General features: G+C 54.0%; 1 protein-coding gene across 1 annotated transcript in view; it reads right to left on the bottom strand.

Moving 5' to 3' along the window:
* TGM2 (transglutaminase 2) overlaps positions 1–15,036 on the bottom strand; it is a 32,897-nt gene extending 17,861 nt beyond the window's left edge. Inside the window, exons 1-5 of the mRNA XM_032845739.1 lie at positions 14,937–15,036; positions 11,737–11,916; positions 6,927–7,169; positions 3,305–3,423; positions 734–862 (exon numbers count right to left, since the gene is read on the bottom strand). Of these exons, the coding sequence (XP_032701630.1) occupies positions 734–862; positions 3,305–3,423; positions 6,927–7,169; positions 11,737–11,916; positions 14,937–14,946 (681 nt within the window). The 5' untranslated portion in view covers positions 14,947–15,036. The remainder of the gene's footprint in view (positions 1–733; positions 863–3,304; positions 3,424–6,926; positions 7,170–11,736; positions 11,917–14,936) is intronic.
* Positions 15,037–15,274: the final 238 nt, after the last annotated feature.

Genomic DNA, 15,274 nt, shown 5'->3' with positions numbered 1-15,274 from the left:
CAATTACGGAGGTCCCCGCCCCCCACCCCCAGCCTCTCCCTGAAGCTGGACTCTGCAATTAGACACTCTCACACCTCTGGCTTCCTTCGGTGCCTGCATCATCATTTCTTTTCTTTTCTTTTTTTTTTTTTTTAAGATTTTATTTATTTATTTGACAGAGAGAGATCACAAGTGGATGGAGAGGTAGGCAGAGAGAGAGAGAGAGAGAGAGGGAAACAGGCTCCCTGCTGAGCAAAGAGCCCGATGCGGGACTCGATCCCAGGACCTAAGACCATGACCTGAGCCGAAGGCAGCGGCTCAACCCACTGAGCCACCCAGGCGCCCTGCATCATCATTTCTGATTATGACACATTCCCGCAGTGTTTCTGTCAATGTCTGTTTCCTCCCACCCACCCACCCATGAGAATATAAGCTCTATGAAGTTAGAGACCATACATGCCTTACGCCTACCTGTTTCTCCAGTGCCTAGGACACAGGTGACACCTAATAAATATTTGCTGAATGAGTGAATTAATAGATGAATTGCTTTTAGGGACCACATGACATTACCTCTATTTGTGTAAATCTTGTCTTTCCAAATACAAGCTCTCTCAGCTGAGACTTCCCCATCTCCTGGGTCCCCCCAACCAAACCCAGTGTGGAGTGTGGCCTCCATCATCATGGGAAGGTGGGAGGCCCTACTAGGACCCACAATGGGCCCCGACCCTGTGGTGGGGCGCAGCCCCTCACTCACCATGGCACTCACCACCCGGCCCATGTAGACAGGACTGCTCCGGCGGGAGCAGTCACGGCAGGCATCCTTCAGGAACTTGGGGTTCATGTCCAGGAGCGTCAAGCAAATGTCCAGGATCCCATCTTCAAACTGTGTTGGGAAAAACAAGAGAAAGATGCAGGAAATGAGAAGCCACCTCCTCCAGGAAGCCTGCCTTGCAGTCCTGCAGCTATAGGTCCTGTTTCATCTCACACATTAGGGAAGTCTGGGCTGGATCTGCCCCATCTCTGTGATGCCAGATCTTCCTGGCCCAGGATGGGGTGGAGGAGGGGGGACAACAATGACTGAGTTTGTGAGAAAGAGGAAGGGATGTGCCTGCATTCAGGGCCTAGCTGGGGGGTGAGGGAGTCCTGGGAACATGGAGTATAAACCACAGTGTCCCCAGGGCTTCCCTCTCCTCAGAGTCACCTCAGGCCCTGCCACTGCCCCTTTCCCATCTCTGCTGTGCCAAATATCTCATTTCCCCTAAGGCCTGACTCATCCTGCATAGCTGATGAGAATCCTCTCTACCCCCCAACCCCTTCCACCCCAATACACTATTCTGATTGGAACGGAGGTAAATTATCTCCTCTGTTTCCACTGCACCTAGAATAAAATCTAGACTTTTCCCTGTGACCTGCAAGGAAGGCCCTTCACAATCTGTGTTTCACCCCATCTCTGACCTCATTATCACCACTCATTGCCCCAGGGCCTTTGTACTTACTGTTTCCTTTGCTTGGAATGCTCTTCCTGCCACTCTCTGTGTGGCTCACACCTTCTTATCCTTGCAACTCAAATGTTACCATTATCAAAAGTAGGGCCCTCCCTCCTTGTCCCATTACACTGGACTACGTCTCTGACCACTCTGACCAGTAACAGTGACCTGTTACTCACCTCTGCCGTCTTGTCCCAAACCAGGCTTCAACGGCTTTGAGCCATTTTGTGGCTCTCTATTGCCATATGCCTGACATTCACAACCCGGACATTGGTGACTTCTCCCACTTCATCTCTTGGGACTCCTTCAGACATAAAGCACTCCCTGAGCTACAGAATTCTTCTTAAGCACAACATAAACTCCCACCTCTGAGCTTTTGCTCAGACAGTTCCTTCTGCCTTGTATACCATGTTTCCACCTCCTCCATTGCCCAGCTCAGATCTTGCCTACGACAGGAATCGCCCTGATTCCCATCCACAGTTATTCACTTCCTTCCTCTCAGTCTTATCACTCTGGATTGTGATGGCTTCCTGAAGATTCTTGAAGATTCACGAGGGCTGCATTCAATGGCTCAGCACAAGCCTGGACACAGAACAGGAACTCGGGGAATGAAAGGAAGGACTTGGCTTTGTTCTGTTTCTCAGGGGGGAATACAGATCACTGGGAAATAAGAGCCAATTGACTTTATGATGTATTTTTTTGTACCCCTCCCCCACACACCACCATTTCATGTACATCCCAGAGCGGGCGATAGGTTCTTGGGCAGATATTCTTGCAATTAGTATCCCCAGTACTCAGATGGGGAAAGTGAGGCAAGAGCCCCATACCACACAGGGAAGACTTCCCTGTGGTCCCAGGGCAGGACTCTGGGGGCCTGCATATGGAAATCCTACCCCAGGGGCTGTTGGGAAAAAGTCTCATGGTGAACCTTGACCCAAAAGGCCAATACCCCCCAACACACCAGGGCCAGGAAGAAGCGTGACGACTCTTGATTTATTAGTTTTCTCAGCACTGTCTCAAGAATTGTCATGGGAGGCTGGATGGCAGAGGAAATAAGAGCCCTACTTCGAACGACCAGCCTGGGCTGACTTGCTGGGGGACAAGGAACCACATGGAACAGAGATGTGCCATCTGGCAGAGGTCAGCCAAGCCCAGGCTAGGCAGCCACGCCCCAGCTGACCCATAGATTTGTAAGTAATAATAAACAGGTGTTGTTTCAAGCCTGTACATTTTGGGCTTGTTTGTTATTCAGCAGTAGCTAACTGATACAGGTAGTGGTTCGCAAACTATAACCACTGATCAGCAGCATCAGCATTGCCTGGGAACTTGTCAAAATGCAAATTCTCAGCCCACACCCAGACCTACTAAGCCAGAAACTAGGGGCGGGACTCCCTGATCTGCATTTTAACACACATTTCTGGTGATTATAGATACATTCAAGTTTGAAAGCCACTGATCTAGGTAATAGTATAAAACCTCCTCTCAGCACACATAATAGCATTTCTATCATTTTGGTATATGGCCTGGAATATTCCCTTTCTCCCTCCTGGAGCACCTGCCAGCCCCACAATTCCCAAAGGCTCTCCTGATTCTTGTTCCACTTTGAATCTGGGGCTGCTGTTCCCACAGTGGGTAGGGTAACCCTTTGCTGTAGGAAGTCAGGCTTGGCCTGGACCCCTCCCCTGATCCTCCAGCCACTCAGGGCCCTTGAATCCCTGACAGCATGGGGAGGCCAGCTCAGAGACCAGCACACATATCTGCAGCTTTGACCTCCTCAGACCCAAGGCCCCATAACCAGTGGGCCTGCAGCAGTTGGGAAGGACAGGATGTGGCCCTACCTGCCCAAAGTTCCAAGGTATGCTTTTGATGCACTTGACCGAGCCCTGGTAGATGAAGCCTTGCTGGGTGAGCACATACTCCTCCCGCTCCTCCTCTGAGTCCAGGTACACAGCATCCGCTGGGGGCGGGAAGGAGGAGACCTCAGCTCTGGGTCTGGCAGGTTGCAGGGTCCCCAAAGACACGGCAGCCAGGGGGCCAAGACCCAGGGCCAGGTCAGAGTCTCAGAGGTCCTTCTATCTTTGAATCAGAAAAGCTAATCATTCATTAATAATCCCATACCCATGAGATGAGGTGTTCTTGGCTAGTGTTACCAGTGTTACATTTAATTTCTGCAAGAGTGCGATGAGAAAGGGACCTTGAAAGACCATTTTACAGGTAGGAAAACTGATGCCCACCCAAGAGATAGAGGAGCACAGGAGTCAGGAATCTCCTAGTTGAACCTCACTTGTTGTATGACCTTGGGGAGATCACGTCTCCTTCTTTGTCCCCCTCTCTGTCTTCCCTGAGCGTGACATGGGATGCAGACTTGCAAAGGGGCTTTGCAAGCTAAGCCCTGAGCCAGTGTGAGAAGGAGCTCGATTCAAGGTAGAGAGAAAGACTACTAGGGTCACTGGGGCTCAGGGGAAGTGGGGTCCTGTCCAGTGGGGGGGGGAGGTGGTCAGGGAGGGCACTCTAGAGGCGGTGGCTTGTGATTGCTACCTTGAGAAATGACTAAGATTTAGATACTCGGAGTCTGGCAGAATGACTTCCTAAGCAGAGGACCAGAGACAGGACAGGGACAACTGCTGGGATGGCACTTAGCTCCCCATGGCTGGCAACCACAGAAAAGAGGATTGGGACCAGCAGGGTCAGATGGCAGAAGGTCAAAGATCAAGCTGGCCTTTACCATCCCCCACTTCATAGGTGAAGAAACTGAGGCTGGAAAGAGGAAATTCAGAGCCACTTTGTGATTTTGGTGGGCCTTAGGCATTTTTACTTCAGTGGGCCCCTTCTTCTGTAAAAAAAAATAATAATAACAGTAATAATAATAATAATAATAATAATAAATTTTATGACTGCACTGGTATGATGACAAATATATTAATATTACATATTAAAACATATTCTCTGACCTAAACTTTCTTTTTTTTCTTCTGATTTTAAAAGAAATTAAAATATTTTTATGGGTCCCTAAAAATACAGTGGCACTGGCCTGGAACACAGCTGCTCAGGGCCCTTGCGCCTCCAGACTCCATCAGGCCCATCTGCGGGCCCCCTCTTATGGCACAGAGCAAAGTAAATGTGGAACTGGCCGAGCATCTTTCGCCTTCTAGAACTTGCACTGTGGCTACCCACCCCCACAGATAAAAATCAGCCTTCCAGCAAATGAACTATAGTCAGCTGATGGTGCAGGAGAAAGAATAAAAGAGAAAGAAAAACCCACAGTGTTTTGTCATTGGGGTGAGAGTGTTGTCCCCACCCTGACCCAGGTGGCAGAGACTGTGCCCTCCCCCGAGCTCTGCTGGTCAAGGTGGCCGCCTTGGGGACAAGAGGTCCCGCCCATACTTCATGCTCGCTCCCTCCTATCCTCCTGTCCTCACTGAGCTAGGGGTGGAAGGCTCTGGTTTCAGGGGCAGGTCCCAGAGGGACAGCAGTGTTCCCACCCAGCAGCCCCACCCCCACAGAACCCAACTTCCTGCCTCTGCATCTCCAGCTCCTCCGCCCCGCTCCAGGTTCCCACCCTGGGATGTGGGTCACTTTAGTCACTGTGCTGTTTGGCTGACAGCCACCCCAACCCACAGGGCAGGGATGGAACAGGGCTGGAGGAAAGGCCAGAGGAAGGGGACATCCCCAGAACCTCATTCCCTGTTCCCTGAGCTCTGAAACCCTGCCATGTTGGTGAGCAGCAGGGGACACTGGCCTCTTCCTCCTCCCTGGGCCAGGTGGCCTACTAGCCGTAAGCTCTGTAGATTGACAAAATCCAAACAAGTCTACAGTGGGGTCTGGCAAGGCCGCTTCTGTCCCGAGAAACCATTCCATGTGGCCCCAGGTCGTGTGAACAAGGGTGCTTCATAGATACCCTTCCTGTAAGGATGCCCTGGGGACGACCTCATTTCCCCGGGGTAGAGGGCCAGATCAATGAAGGATCCACATTGGCTAGATACAGGGCACTCTGAGCTCTTAAAAAGAAAAAGCTGGGGCGCCTGGTTGGCTTGGTTAAGCATCTACTTTGGGCTCGGGTCATGATCCTAGGGTCCTGAGATAGAGCCCCGCATCGTGCTCCCTGCTCATCGGGGAGCCTGCTTCTCCCTCTGGCTCCCCCTCTGCCACACCGCCCCCCCGGCTTGTGTTCTCTCCCTCTTTCTCAAATAAAGAAATAAATAAAATCTTTAAAAAAAAAAAAAAAGATGTGTATGCACACCGACGTGGAGAGGTCGTCAGGATGTGCGGTGGAGTGGAAACGTTAAATAAGTCGTAGGCTGATGTGTACTGTGGGATCCTTTTGTGTTTAAGAGGGACGCAGAAACCCATTAAGGTAGCAGTGTCTCCAGACATATACACCGGAATCTAAGGAGATGAGTCCCCCAAGACAGCTAATAATCCCGCTCCCCAAGGAGAGTCAAAGTGGGAGCTGTTTCCCTACAGTGCTTAAAGCTTATAGGAAGAGGACATCCTCATGTCTTACTGCGATAAGTAAAAATACAAGCCAAAATATATAAAAGAGAAAATAAAAAATCCTCTCAACTATGTTATAAAATGCCCCAAAATAGAGAAGAAAAATATAAAGCAGCGTCCCAGTAAGGAGTTGGTTGTCTGGAGCTGGAGAGGCCAGAACTTGTGGCTGGGTGCCAGCTCTGAGGAAGGACACCCCATTCCTAGGCTGGAGCCCACCCACAAGGCTTGTCTCTCTGTCTCACTATGCAGGAGCAAGAAGGAGACAGTTCTGACTGCACTGTTAGTCCGAGAGGGAAACTGAGGCCGGGGCTGCCACCCCCTTCCTCCTTGAGCCAGCCTGCTAGTTTTGTCAGCATTGTCCACTTACTGAGGAACTTCCAGAAGCCACTAGACCTCTCCGAGCCCTGTGGGGACACTGACAGTCTCCCAGTTGGGATTGTTGAGATGAAGCATTGAGGAGGCACGTAGGTCACCAAACTGCTCCTGCCCACCGCTTCCGGCCCCCCTCCACCTCCGCCTCTGTCTCCCTCAGTTTCCCCTCCCCAAGTCGGTCTGGTGAAATTTCAAACAGAGCCCCAGGAACCAGAACCAGGCGTGGAGCCGTGGCCCCGGGCATCCCCTGGGCACCCCATTCTTGACTGGGACTGTGAACCCCAGACACCTGCACGCCCAGGTCATGGGGCTCGGGGAATACATGCGCCTCAGATGCCGGGTGAGGTCGCTTGGCAGCTGTGTGGCCTCGGGCAAGGCATTTTGCTTCCAAGTGCCCGTCTCTTCCTGTATGACATGCGGGGGGTGGGCAACAGGACACCACCAGGTTCCTGTGAGGCGGGAGCACGGGCGCCGCCCAGAGGCCTTCCCTCCATCTTCGGCCCCATCCCCCCTCACCACTGTGCGTGGCGCCCATGGGTGGTCCAGCCCTGCCCAGCTCCCCGCGTCCCCCCCTCCACCGAGAGCACGGCTCACCTGGGCACCAGGTGTTGAAAAGCAGAGTGAAGTGGCCCAGCACGAAGCTGGAGCCCTGGTAGCCGGTGGAGGCCTCCAGGGTGAGGCGGTACAGGCCAACAGGGGCGTTCGCCGGGGTGCTGAGCTGCAGCGAGAGGACGCCGTCCTGCTGGTCCATCACCACGGCCGTCCAGGTGCCCTCGTCCGCGGCACTGGACAGCGGGAAGCGGGCCTTGGTCCCGGCCTCCTCGCTGGGGGCTGGGCCTGATGGGGAAAAGGCCGTGGCCGTGAGCCAGATGTGGGCAGAGGGGCCGGGCGCAGGCCAGGGGGTGTCCCGTGGGCCGGGGTTGGAGGCCTGGTTCCACTGCTGACCGCTGCTGACTGTTGAGGAAACCTTGGCAAGAGGTCATCTCCCTACGACTTGGTTTCCTCCTCTACAAAAGTGAGGATCGGACCCCAGCCTGGCGGGGTGCTTTTGCGAGAATTTGGAAAGAGCCACAGGCACCAGACGGATTTCTCCTGGGAGAGGGGACAGCTCCACCCGGGACAGGGTCTCAGTCAGGCTGCCTGGGCGGCCATGACTGTGCACAAGACCCTCCCCCTCTCTGGGCTCCACGTGTCCACCCGTAGCACAAACAGGAATCCTTTGGGACCATCCCCTTTCCCACCTGAATGCTTTCCCTGCTAGGAAGCAGCTTTCCCTTTCAGAAGAAGCAGCTCAGACTCTGAGCAGGATAGGACCTCGGTCCTCCGATGTCCCCGCGGAAGCCCATCTGAGAGGCCCCTTGCTGTGGGGTGTTGGCCCGTCCAGCCTTTAGGTGTTTGTCTCCCGCCAGCTCCCTCCAACTTTTGACCTCTGTGTCTCCATAGGCAGCTCCAAGCAGGCGTCATCACCGTCCCCTTCCCAGCCCACAGCCTTGGCACTTCCTGCTTCCCCTGAGACCCCTTGTACAGGTAGGAAAACTGAGGCTCAGAGAAAGAAGGGTCTCCCAAGGATAGCACCAGGGGTCTGGGGCAGAGTTAGCGTCCGAGCCTAGGTCTCTAGGCTCTGGGCTGTCCTCCACGGCGCCTCTCATTCCCGTGCTTCCTTCTAGGGGTCTTGAAGGCTCGGTGAGAGAGGGGGCCGGCCTCAAGCTTGGCTGCTTGAGGAAGGCCCTGCCTCTGCAGGCAGGTCTGAGTCATGGGAGGGCGAGGAGGGGCTGGTCATCCTTTCTGGACTTGGGTGGCCGAGAGGAGAAACAGAACCTTCTCTGCCTAGTTGGGCAGATGCCCAGAAAAGTTTATATTTATTCTTCCATCTCTCTCCGTGTAGCCCGGCCCACCTGCTGCGGACAATATGGGGGCCTATTCCCTGAGGGGTTCCCTCTCCGCACTCCGGCCTTCCTCCCAACCCTCCAGCCCCACCCATGCCCGGGCCCAAATATAACCATGAGCTAACAGGCATGACACAGGCCTCCGGGGCCCTGTCTGGGTGCCAGGAGTTGGCTGTAAGCCTTTAAATGCTCCCGAGCAGTGGGGCCTCACTGGGTCCCCGGGAGGCCGCCGGGGTCTGGTTCTCCTGCCCAGGCTCTGAGCACTGTGTGACCCGGACTAAGTCAACAGGCCTCTCTGATCGGCAATTTTCTTCATCAAAGAAGAAAACAGGCTTAGACCACATGCCTGGGAAGGTCTGATTCTAGGTCTCAAACTGGCTCTGTGACCTTGGACAAGCTACTTAGCTTCTCTGTGCCTCGATTTGCTCATCTATAAAATAGGGTCAATTACAGGCAGTTACAAATACCTCTTTATAAGGTCACTATAAAGTTTAAAAAAGTGGAGGTACATTGCACAGTGTCTGGCACAAAGTAAGTGCTCAGTAAACGACTGTTTTTTGTTACCATCACTCCCATGTCCTAACGCAGTTCAGAGACTTCGTAGGAAGCATTCCAAATAGTGACTAAAACAGTAATTACACAGGATACGCGAGCGTTCCTCTGCGTCACCAAAAAGGACCATTAAAAGTCAGAATCTGCAAGCCAAACCACAGATTTGGGGGACTGGAGTGAAATGCAGAGATTACCTTGTTCAGCTGAATCACTTTACAGAGAGGGAAACTGAGTCTGAAAGGGACCAAGTCAGGGGGACCACATGGCCTAGTCTGCCTGGGACAGTCCCTGTTTACAGACGTGGCCCCAGCTTAATTCTTAATGGTGTTCCTTCATTCTCAGAAATGTCCCTGTTTGGAGAATCAATGATCTGGTCACCCTGGTAACAGCCCGGGCTGGGTCCCACGGCCACTGTCATTCCTGACCCTCAAGGACAGGTCAGGAAACACATTCCCCCTTCTCTCTATCCTGGGGCAGCCATGCACACGCACACACACACACACACACACACACACACCTTTCTTCCAAGGGGCCCTGGGCAGGGGGCATGAGGACAGGCTGCCCCACCACGGCTCACATAAGCTCACATAAGCCAGCTCGGAAAATGCACTGGCTGCCGCTCCACGTGGTGCTGTTTGTGCGCCCAGAGATGTTTCAGGGACCCCCCTGGGCCTAAATGACCTGGAAATTCAGGAGTCCTGGGGACTCTCCTAGACCACGGTTGGTGTGGGGTTGGGGGAGTGGATGAGGGAAACCTTCTGGAGGAAAGCCCTCTATCAGCCTCATGAAGGTTCTTTATACTGACCTCAGTCTCGATGTTTGTCTCTTGTGGTCTGTTCCCCATAACAGAGCCTGCCAGGTCTCCAACCTTCTGGGCAAAATACACAGCATCTCGGTCTATACAGGGTCAGGCCACACACTCTGCTCACTGAGCTACCTTCGCCAGTGCTCTCCCCTATCTGGGCCTCAGTTTCCCTAAAGAGGTAGTACAGGCTGATTACAAGCTAGAATGTTCTGGCACCAGAGCAGGGTGGCCAGGCCAGGCCCGAGGCTGGGTGCTAATCCAAGCCAGGCTTTGAGGTGAAAGACCCAGCTTCCTGGTATTGTCCCTCAGGCTTCCCCACTCCATGAGAGTTCTTGGTAACTCAGACATGGAAGCTGTGTTGCCTCCAGAGAGGGAATGTCTTCCCAGACTGCCCGCCGGGGCTCTGGAGGTGATCAGGGCAGACTGGCTTGCGTCTGAGATAAGCCGGTGGAGACTGGAGAACAGAGTTGAGTTGCTAGGGTGGAAGAGCAGCTGGTCACCCAACCCTTAATTTAGGGCCTAACTACCGAGCCGCAGGCTGCCTAGATGCAGGGAGAAGAAGAAAGGGAATGCCTTCAGAGTGAAAGAAGCGAAAGAAGGTGGAAGTCACAGGTAGCTCCCACTGGCAACTCCTCGACCATTCCATTTCACAGAGGAACAAACAGGCCTGGCTGGCTGGCCCTCATGGTAAGTAGGTCAATGTGCCTGCTGTCAGCTTGCAGCAAGGAAAACTTCAACGCTGGGGGCGGGGTTTGAATCCTGTTTTGTCCCTAACTCACTATGTAACCTGGGCAGGTAACTCAACCTTTCTGAGCCTCAGTATTTTCATCCGTAAAATGGGGTCTCCTTATGCTTCCAAGATGGGAGGATTTAGGACGAGCATGCATACAGCAGGTGCTCTGTAGGTGCTGTGATTCTCATCATCCCAAGCCTGACTCTTCTCAGGGTATCCTGTTATGCACCACAGCGTTCCACTTTATAGAGAGGGAAACTGAGGCTGAAAAGATCAGAGGCTCCTGGAGGCTCCTCGGGTCAGTTAAAATGGGCCCTGAAGCTGCTGGCTGTCTGTGAGGGGGGCCAGCCCTGGAGAGTGGGTGTATCCCTGCCAGAAGGGGAGGGAGAGGGAGGAAAGGCATGGGGTGGATATCCGTGGCCAGTCTGCAGGCTCAGCGATAAGCCTTATCAAAGGGCTGCCAGGTAAATACAGGCCTGAGCCTGTTTGTTGCTCTCTCGGCCCTTGCAGGTCTCAGAAAGAACTGGCCTTTCTCACCCTCCAGCCTAGTCCCAGCCAGGCGGCCCCTAGCTGACCTCAAGGGAGTGGTTCCCATCCAAAGCCCAATCCAGAGATTCGGCATTCAAAGCTCCTTTCTCAGGAATGGCAAACCAAGAAGACTGGGCACTGGGCATCGGGGATAGGGTGGCTGGGGCCTCACTGTCCCTTCACCCATCGCTGGAACCACCCCTTCCCCACCCCAGCCCCGGAGCAAGTGCAGCGACAGCTGCTAACATCTACAAGGCAATCTCCCATGTCAGGCCCTTCTGCCCTAACAACCCTCCACCGTGAGTACTTTGCACAGGATAAAACTTAAGCACAGAGAGGCTAAGCAACTTGTCCAAGGTCACACAGCGGGTGGGCAGTTTAGTCTGTACCAGAATCCAGGTCTGTCAGCCCCCAAGCCTGAGGCAACCTACCAAGGCCTGGAGAAGGAATTATGGGAACACAAAATTGTCCTCTCAGAGAGACGGAGCCTGCTAGGTTCTCTCTACCACCCAGATATACCCAACGTGGGCCAGAGCCAGAGGCCTGGTTGGGTTATGTGGATTTGGGGAAGTAGCTGTTGATAAGAGTTGAAAGCTGTTTTGATGTAGGGAAGAGCGGGCCGGACCTTGATAGACCATTGTGGTCGGAAGCTGAGCCCCACTCCTTGGTGATAATGGGTTTTCGGAACCCGGGTGTCCAGCCCACTTGTTTATGAGGCTGGGTGGCCTGGGGCATTACCCCCTCCACACTCTGGGCCTCAATTACCTCATCTGTAAAATGGAGCTAGTGGCTGCTAAGAACTCCTCAGGGAGCAAAAAGGAATGGAGCCCCATGCCCCTTTGTCAGGGGGCCATGAAATCACAAAACAGGTCAGGGCAAGGGGATGGTGGAGGGACTCACCGGTCACCGCACTGAAGGTGAGGCTGTCCACGCTGGCCTCATAACTTCGGCCCTCGAAGTGCAGGGTCAGCCAGAAGGGCTGGCCCCGCCGTACCACCAGCTTCTCCCGGCACAGGTCAGCTGTGTGGTGGTCACGGCCATTGACCTCCAGCTCCAGGTCACAATTCTTCAGAACCAGATCTATGGAGACAGTGGGAGGGGTGTGAGCCGTGGTGGCCTCCCTCAGCTGGCTGTGACCCCGGGGCTCCCTGGATGTGGGGACCCCCAGGGTCATCTGGGAGTCAGCCCTCTCTAAATAATGCCTACCTGTCCTACCCCCTCCCAAACCCCCACCCCGCCCCGCCACCCTGGGGCTAACCGGGCCATATTTCCCCAACTCTCAATCACAAGGTCATGCCCACTGTGGCACGTGGGGGAGATCTCTGCCACCTTCCAGCAGTGTGACTTCAGGCAAGTCCCCTTTCCAGGTGTCACCTTCCTCATCTGTCCCCAGGACCATTGCGAACCCCTCAGCCTGGTGCCTTGCCCATCACCTTCTTTCTTCAACGCAAGCTGTTCTGTCCTTATGAAAGGGTCCTTTTGTTAAAAATGAAGGGGGGGAGAGCAGTATTTGGCGTAGGTTATTTACACAGGCTTGGCCTTTTAGTTTCAATTTTCAATTTATAAGAAATATGGAGGACTGAGGAACATGTTCAACAGAGAACCAGGATGCAATTGACAGAAACACACACTCTGGGAAACAACAGGAGGAGGATCCTTAACAAATAAATTGCAAAGGAAAAAAAAATCATTGAGGGGAGAAACTATAAGTTAAGAGAAACTTAAGAGACATTTCGGCCTATGTGGATCCTTATTTTTTAAAAACTCTTCTAAACTTCTCTCTACTTTGATGTACGTTCAGTATTCTCCATAATAAAAACTTTTTTTTTTTTTTTTTTTTTTTAAATGCAGGGGGTCTGGAGTCTTCTGGACTTCCATTTTGGTCCTGTTGTGTTATCCTGAGCAGGTCTCTCTCCCTCTCTGGACCTCCTCTGAAGTCTCAGAAGTCTCCTGTGAGGACTAGGAGAGAATGCTGGGCACCCCTTCCCCAAGGCCTGGACCAGGGCAGAAGTCTGTTATGTGAAAGCTCTATTTATAGTTTTGGAGGGAGTTGAAGACCGGGGCGGAGGCAGGGGTGGTGGAGGTCTGAGGGAAGTGCAAACCTCATAAATCTTGGCAAGCTCAAGGTCACGATTAGGAAGACCATAGCATGGGGAGAGTGAGCAAGGTAGACTCTCAGCATTGTGGGGTCTTTGGAGAGTACGTGGTCCAACTGAGTGAGGCCAAGGGCAGGGATTTGCCCAAAGTCATCCAGCAAATGGGTACTTCCACGGACACATTGACTCAGGTCCCCTGACTTTTGCCGTGGAAGATCCCACAGTGCCTGGTGACTGCTGAGGGAGGACCCTGACATGGCTTATCTCTACTTAAAGCTCATAGCCTCTCCACCCACAAGGATACTATCACCAGCTCCCCGGTGCACAAGGAAATATTCTGTGGTCCCAGGTCCAACGGCAAGCACCAGTGTAGGGATTTGAATCCAGGGCTGTGGAGTCTGAAGCCTGCGCTGGAAACCACCTCACTCACAGCTCAGGGTTTGCTCACCATCCCCCCACTCCTTCCTTCCTTTGCCTCCCACTCCTGTGTTGTTCTGAGCATGGGAGGAGGCCTGAGGAAGCTGAACCCCTCTGCAGTCACAGCGGGAGAGACCTCCGAGCCACCAGAAAGAGCTTCCTGCTGGCCTGCTGAGGTAAGGAAACATTGTTTTTGGAAACTTCTATTCCAGAAAGCTTAAGTGGTTAAGAGACCACCCCCCTCCCCCCGTCCCCGCAAACATCGTGAGATGGTCAGTTTCTGGGTTGGGGCAGGTGGGGTGCCTTCTTGGGCTATGGTCTGAAGAAGGATTGCCAGAAATCATGACCAGCTCCAAAGGCGCAGAAACACTGAGTTCTAGGATCCTAGGATTTCTGTGCTGAGAAAGGAGCTACAGTCTTCCAGGCCAGTGGGACCCCTGTAGGAAGTAGCCACCGAGTCACTAGGGCAGGTGACTCATACAGTCAGCACCTCCAGGGTAACCTAGCCCCACGGAGCCTCTCTTGGGGACAAGGATGGGAAAATGCATTGTAGACAAGCAGCCACCTAGGTCACCCATGACAGCCAGCCTTTCGAGCCCCTATGTTGGGGAGCCAGATCCCAGATAGGGACTAAGGTGGCCTGAGGTCACACTGCGAGTCAGGCAGGTCCACGGGTTTTTCCCTCTCTTCCCTTTTCCACGCGCCCCGCCTCCCTCTTCACATTCCCTCTCCCCACACCTTTGTCCAGGGGCTGCAGTGTGCCGAGGCCATTTCAAGTGGACTTGACCCAAGAGTTAACCGGGACAGGTGTACAGCGCATTTGGGCACTGACATCCCCCATTGCAGAAATCCTTTCCCTGAGACAGAAGCACTGCCACTGTGTACGTGTGAGTGCGCGCGTGTGTAGTGGGAGGAGCAGGTAAGAAATTGGTCAGATCCCTTCTCTACTACTCTTGGCCCCCATGGAGGTACCAAGACCTGCAGGGCTGTCCATTTTACTGGAGGGGAAACTAAGGGTCAGCAAGTGGCCCAAGACCAGAGTTTCAGAATCTGAGGGCTGGAGGGATCTTAGAGAACCCGTCTGCTAGCAAGCCAGTCCCTCGAAGGGTGCTGGAACCTGTTCTCTGGCCCCGGACGCAAGCAGTCTCCCAGGCACCACTAGGGAGAATGAGCACGCCTCTCCAGCTGGCAGGGACTAACCAAAACTAAGCGTTCTGAGGCCAGGCCAGACCCTTCTGCACAGCCTCATGGGACCCATCCCCACTATCTGACTGAGGACAAGTGACAATGGTCCACTAGCCCAGTACATTACAGTTTACAACACATCTTCACGTTCCATTGCCTCATCTGATCCAGGGAGGCAGGGGTTAATGATCATGCCCTGGGGATGGGGAAAGTAAAAGGCCCAAGCTGGGCCAGGACTGGGAGCCAGGCACTCCTTACCCAGCCCAGCCTTCCTGCTGCTCCCAAACTGGGCTACTTAGGGGCTGAGCAGCCCCTGGCCAGGTGTTTCCCAGGCAGGACCCCTGAGACCAGGGAGGGAAGGCCAGGGGCGGGGCGTCCGAGTGGTGGCAGCCTGATACTCACCCTCGGCCATAGTCAGGTGGTGGCAGTGACTCCTCCTCCGAATGGTGGCTGCACCCTCCAAGTGCGACCACTGAAGGCAAGCACTGCCGCAGCTGAGAGAGCTGTGAACTTATAGCCCGCTTTGGGCGGCAGGGGGCGGGGCCGTGCTGGAAGGCGGGGACCTGGTGGGGCCACCTTTGCCCAGTCTGGGACCGCTCTCCGCTCAGTTAGGGTGCCCCCAGGGGCAGGAGCCCGAGGGAGGGAGGGAACAGCTGCTGGGCAAGGGCGCCCCCTGCGGGAGCGGACAGACATCAAGGCTGGGACAGCAACGGACCGGGCTACACAAGGAGACCAGGACC

The sequence above is a fragment of the Lontra canadensis genome, unplaced genomic scaffold, assembly GCF_010015895.1.
Source record: "Lontra canadensis isolate GAN:19392208 unplaced genomic scaffold, GSC_riverotter_1.0 scaffold169, whole genome shotgun sequence".
In the NCBI taxonomy this organism is placed as follows: Eukaryota; Metazoa; Chordata; class Mammalia; order Carnivora; family Mustelidae; genus Lontra; species Lontra canadensis.
This window is presented reverse-complemented; position numbering and strand designations above follow the sequence as displayed.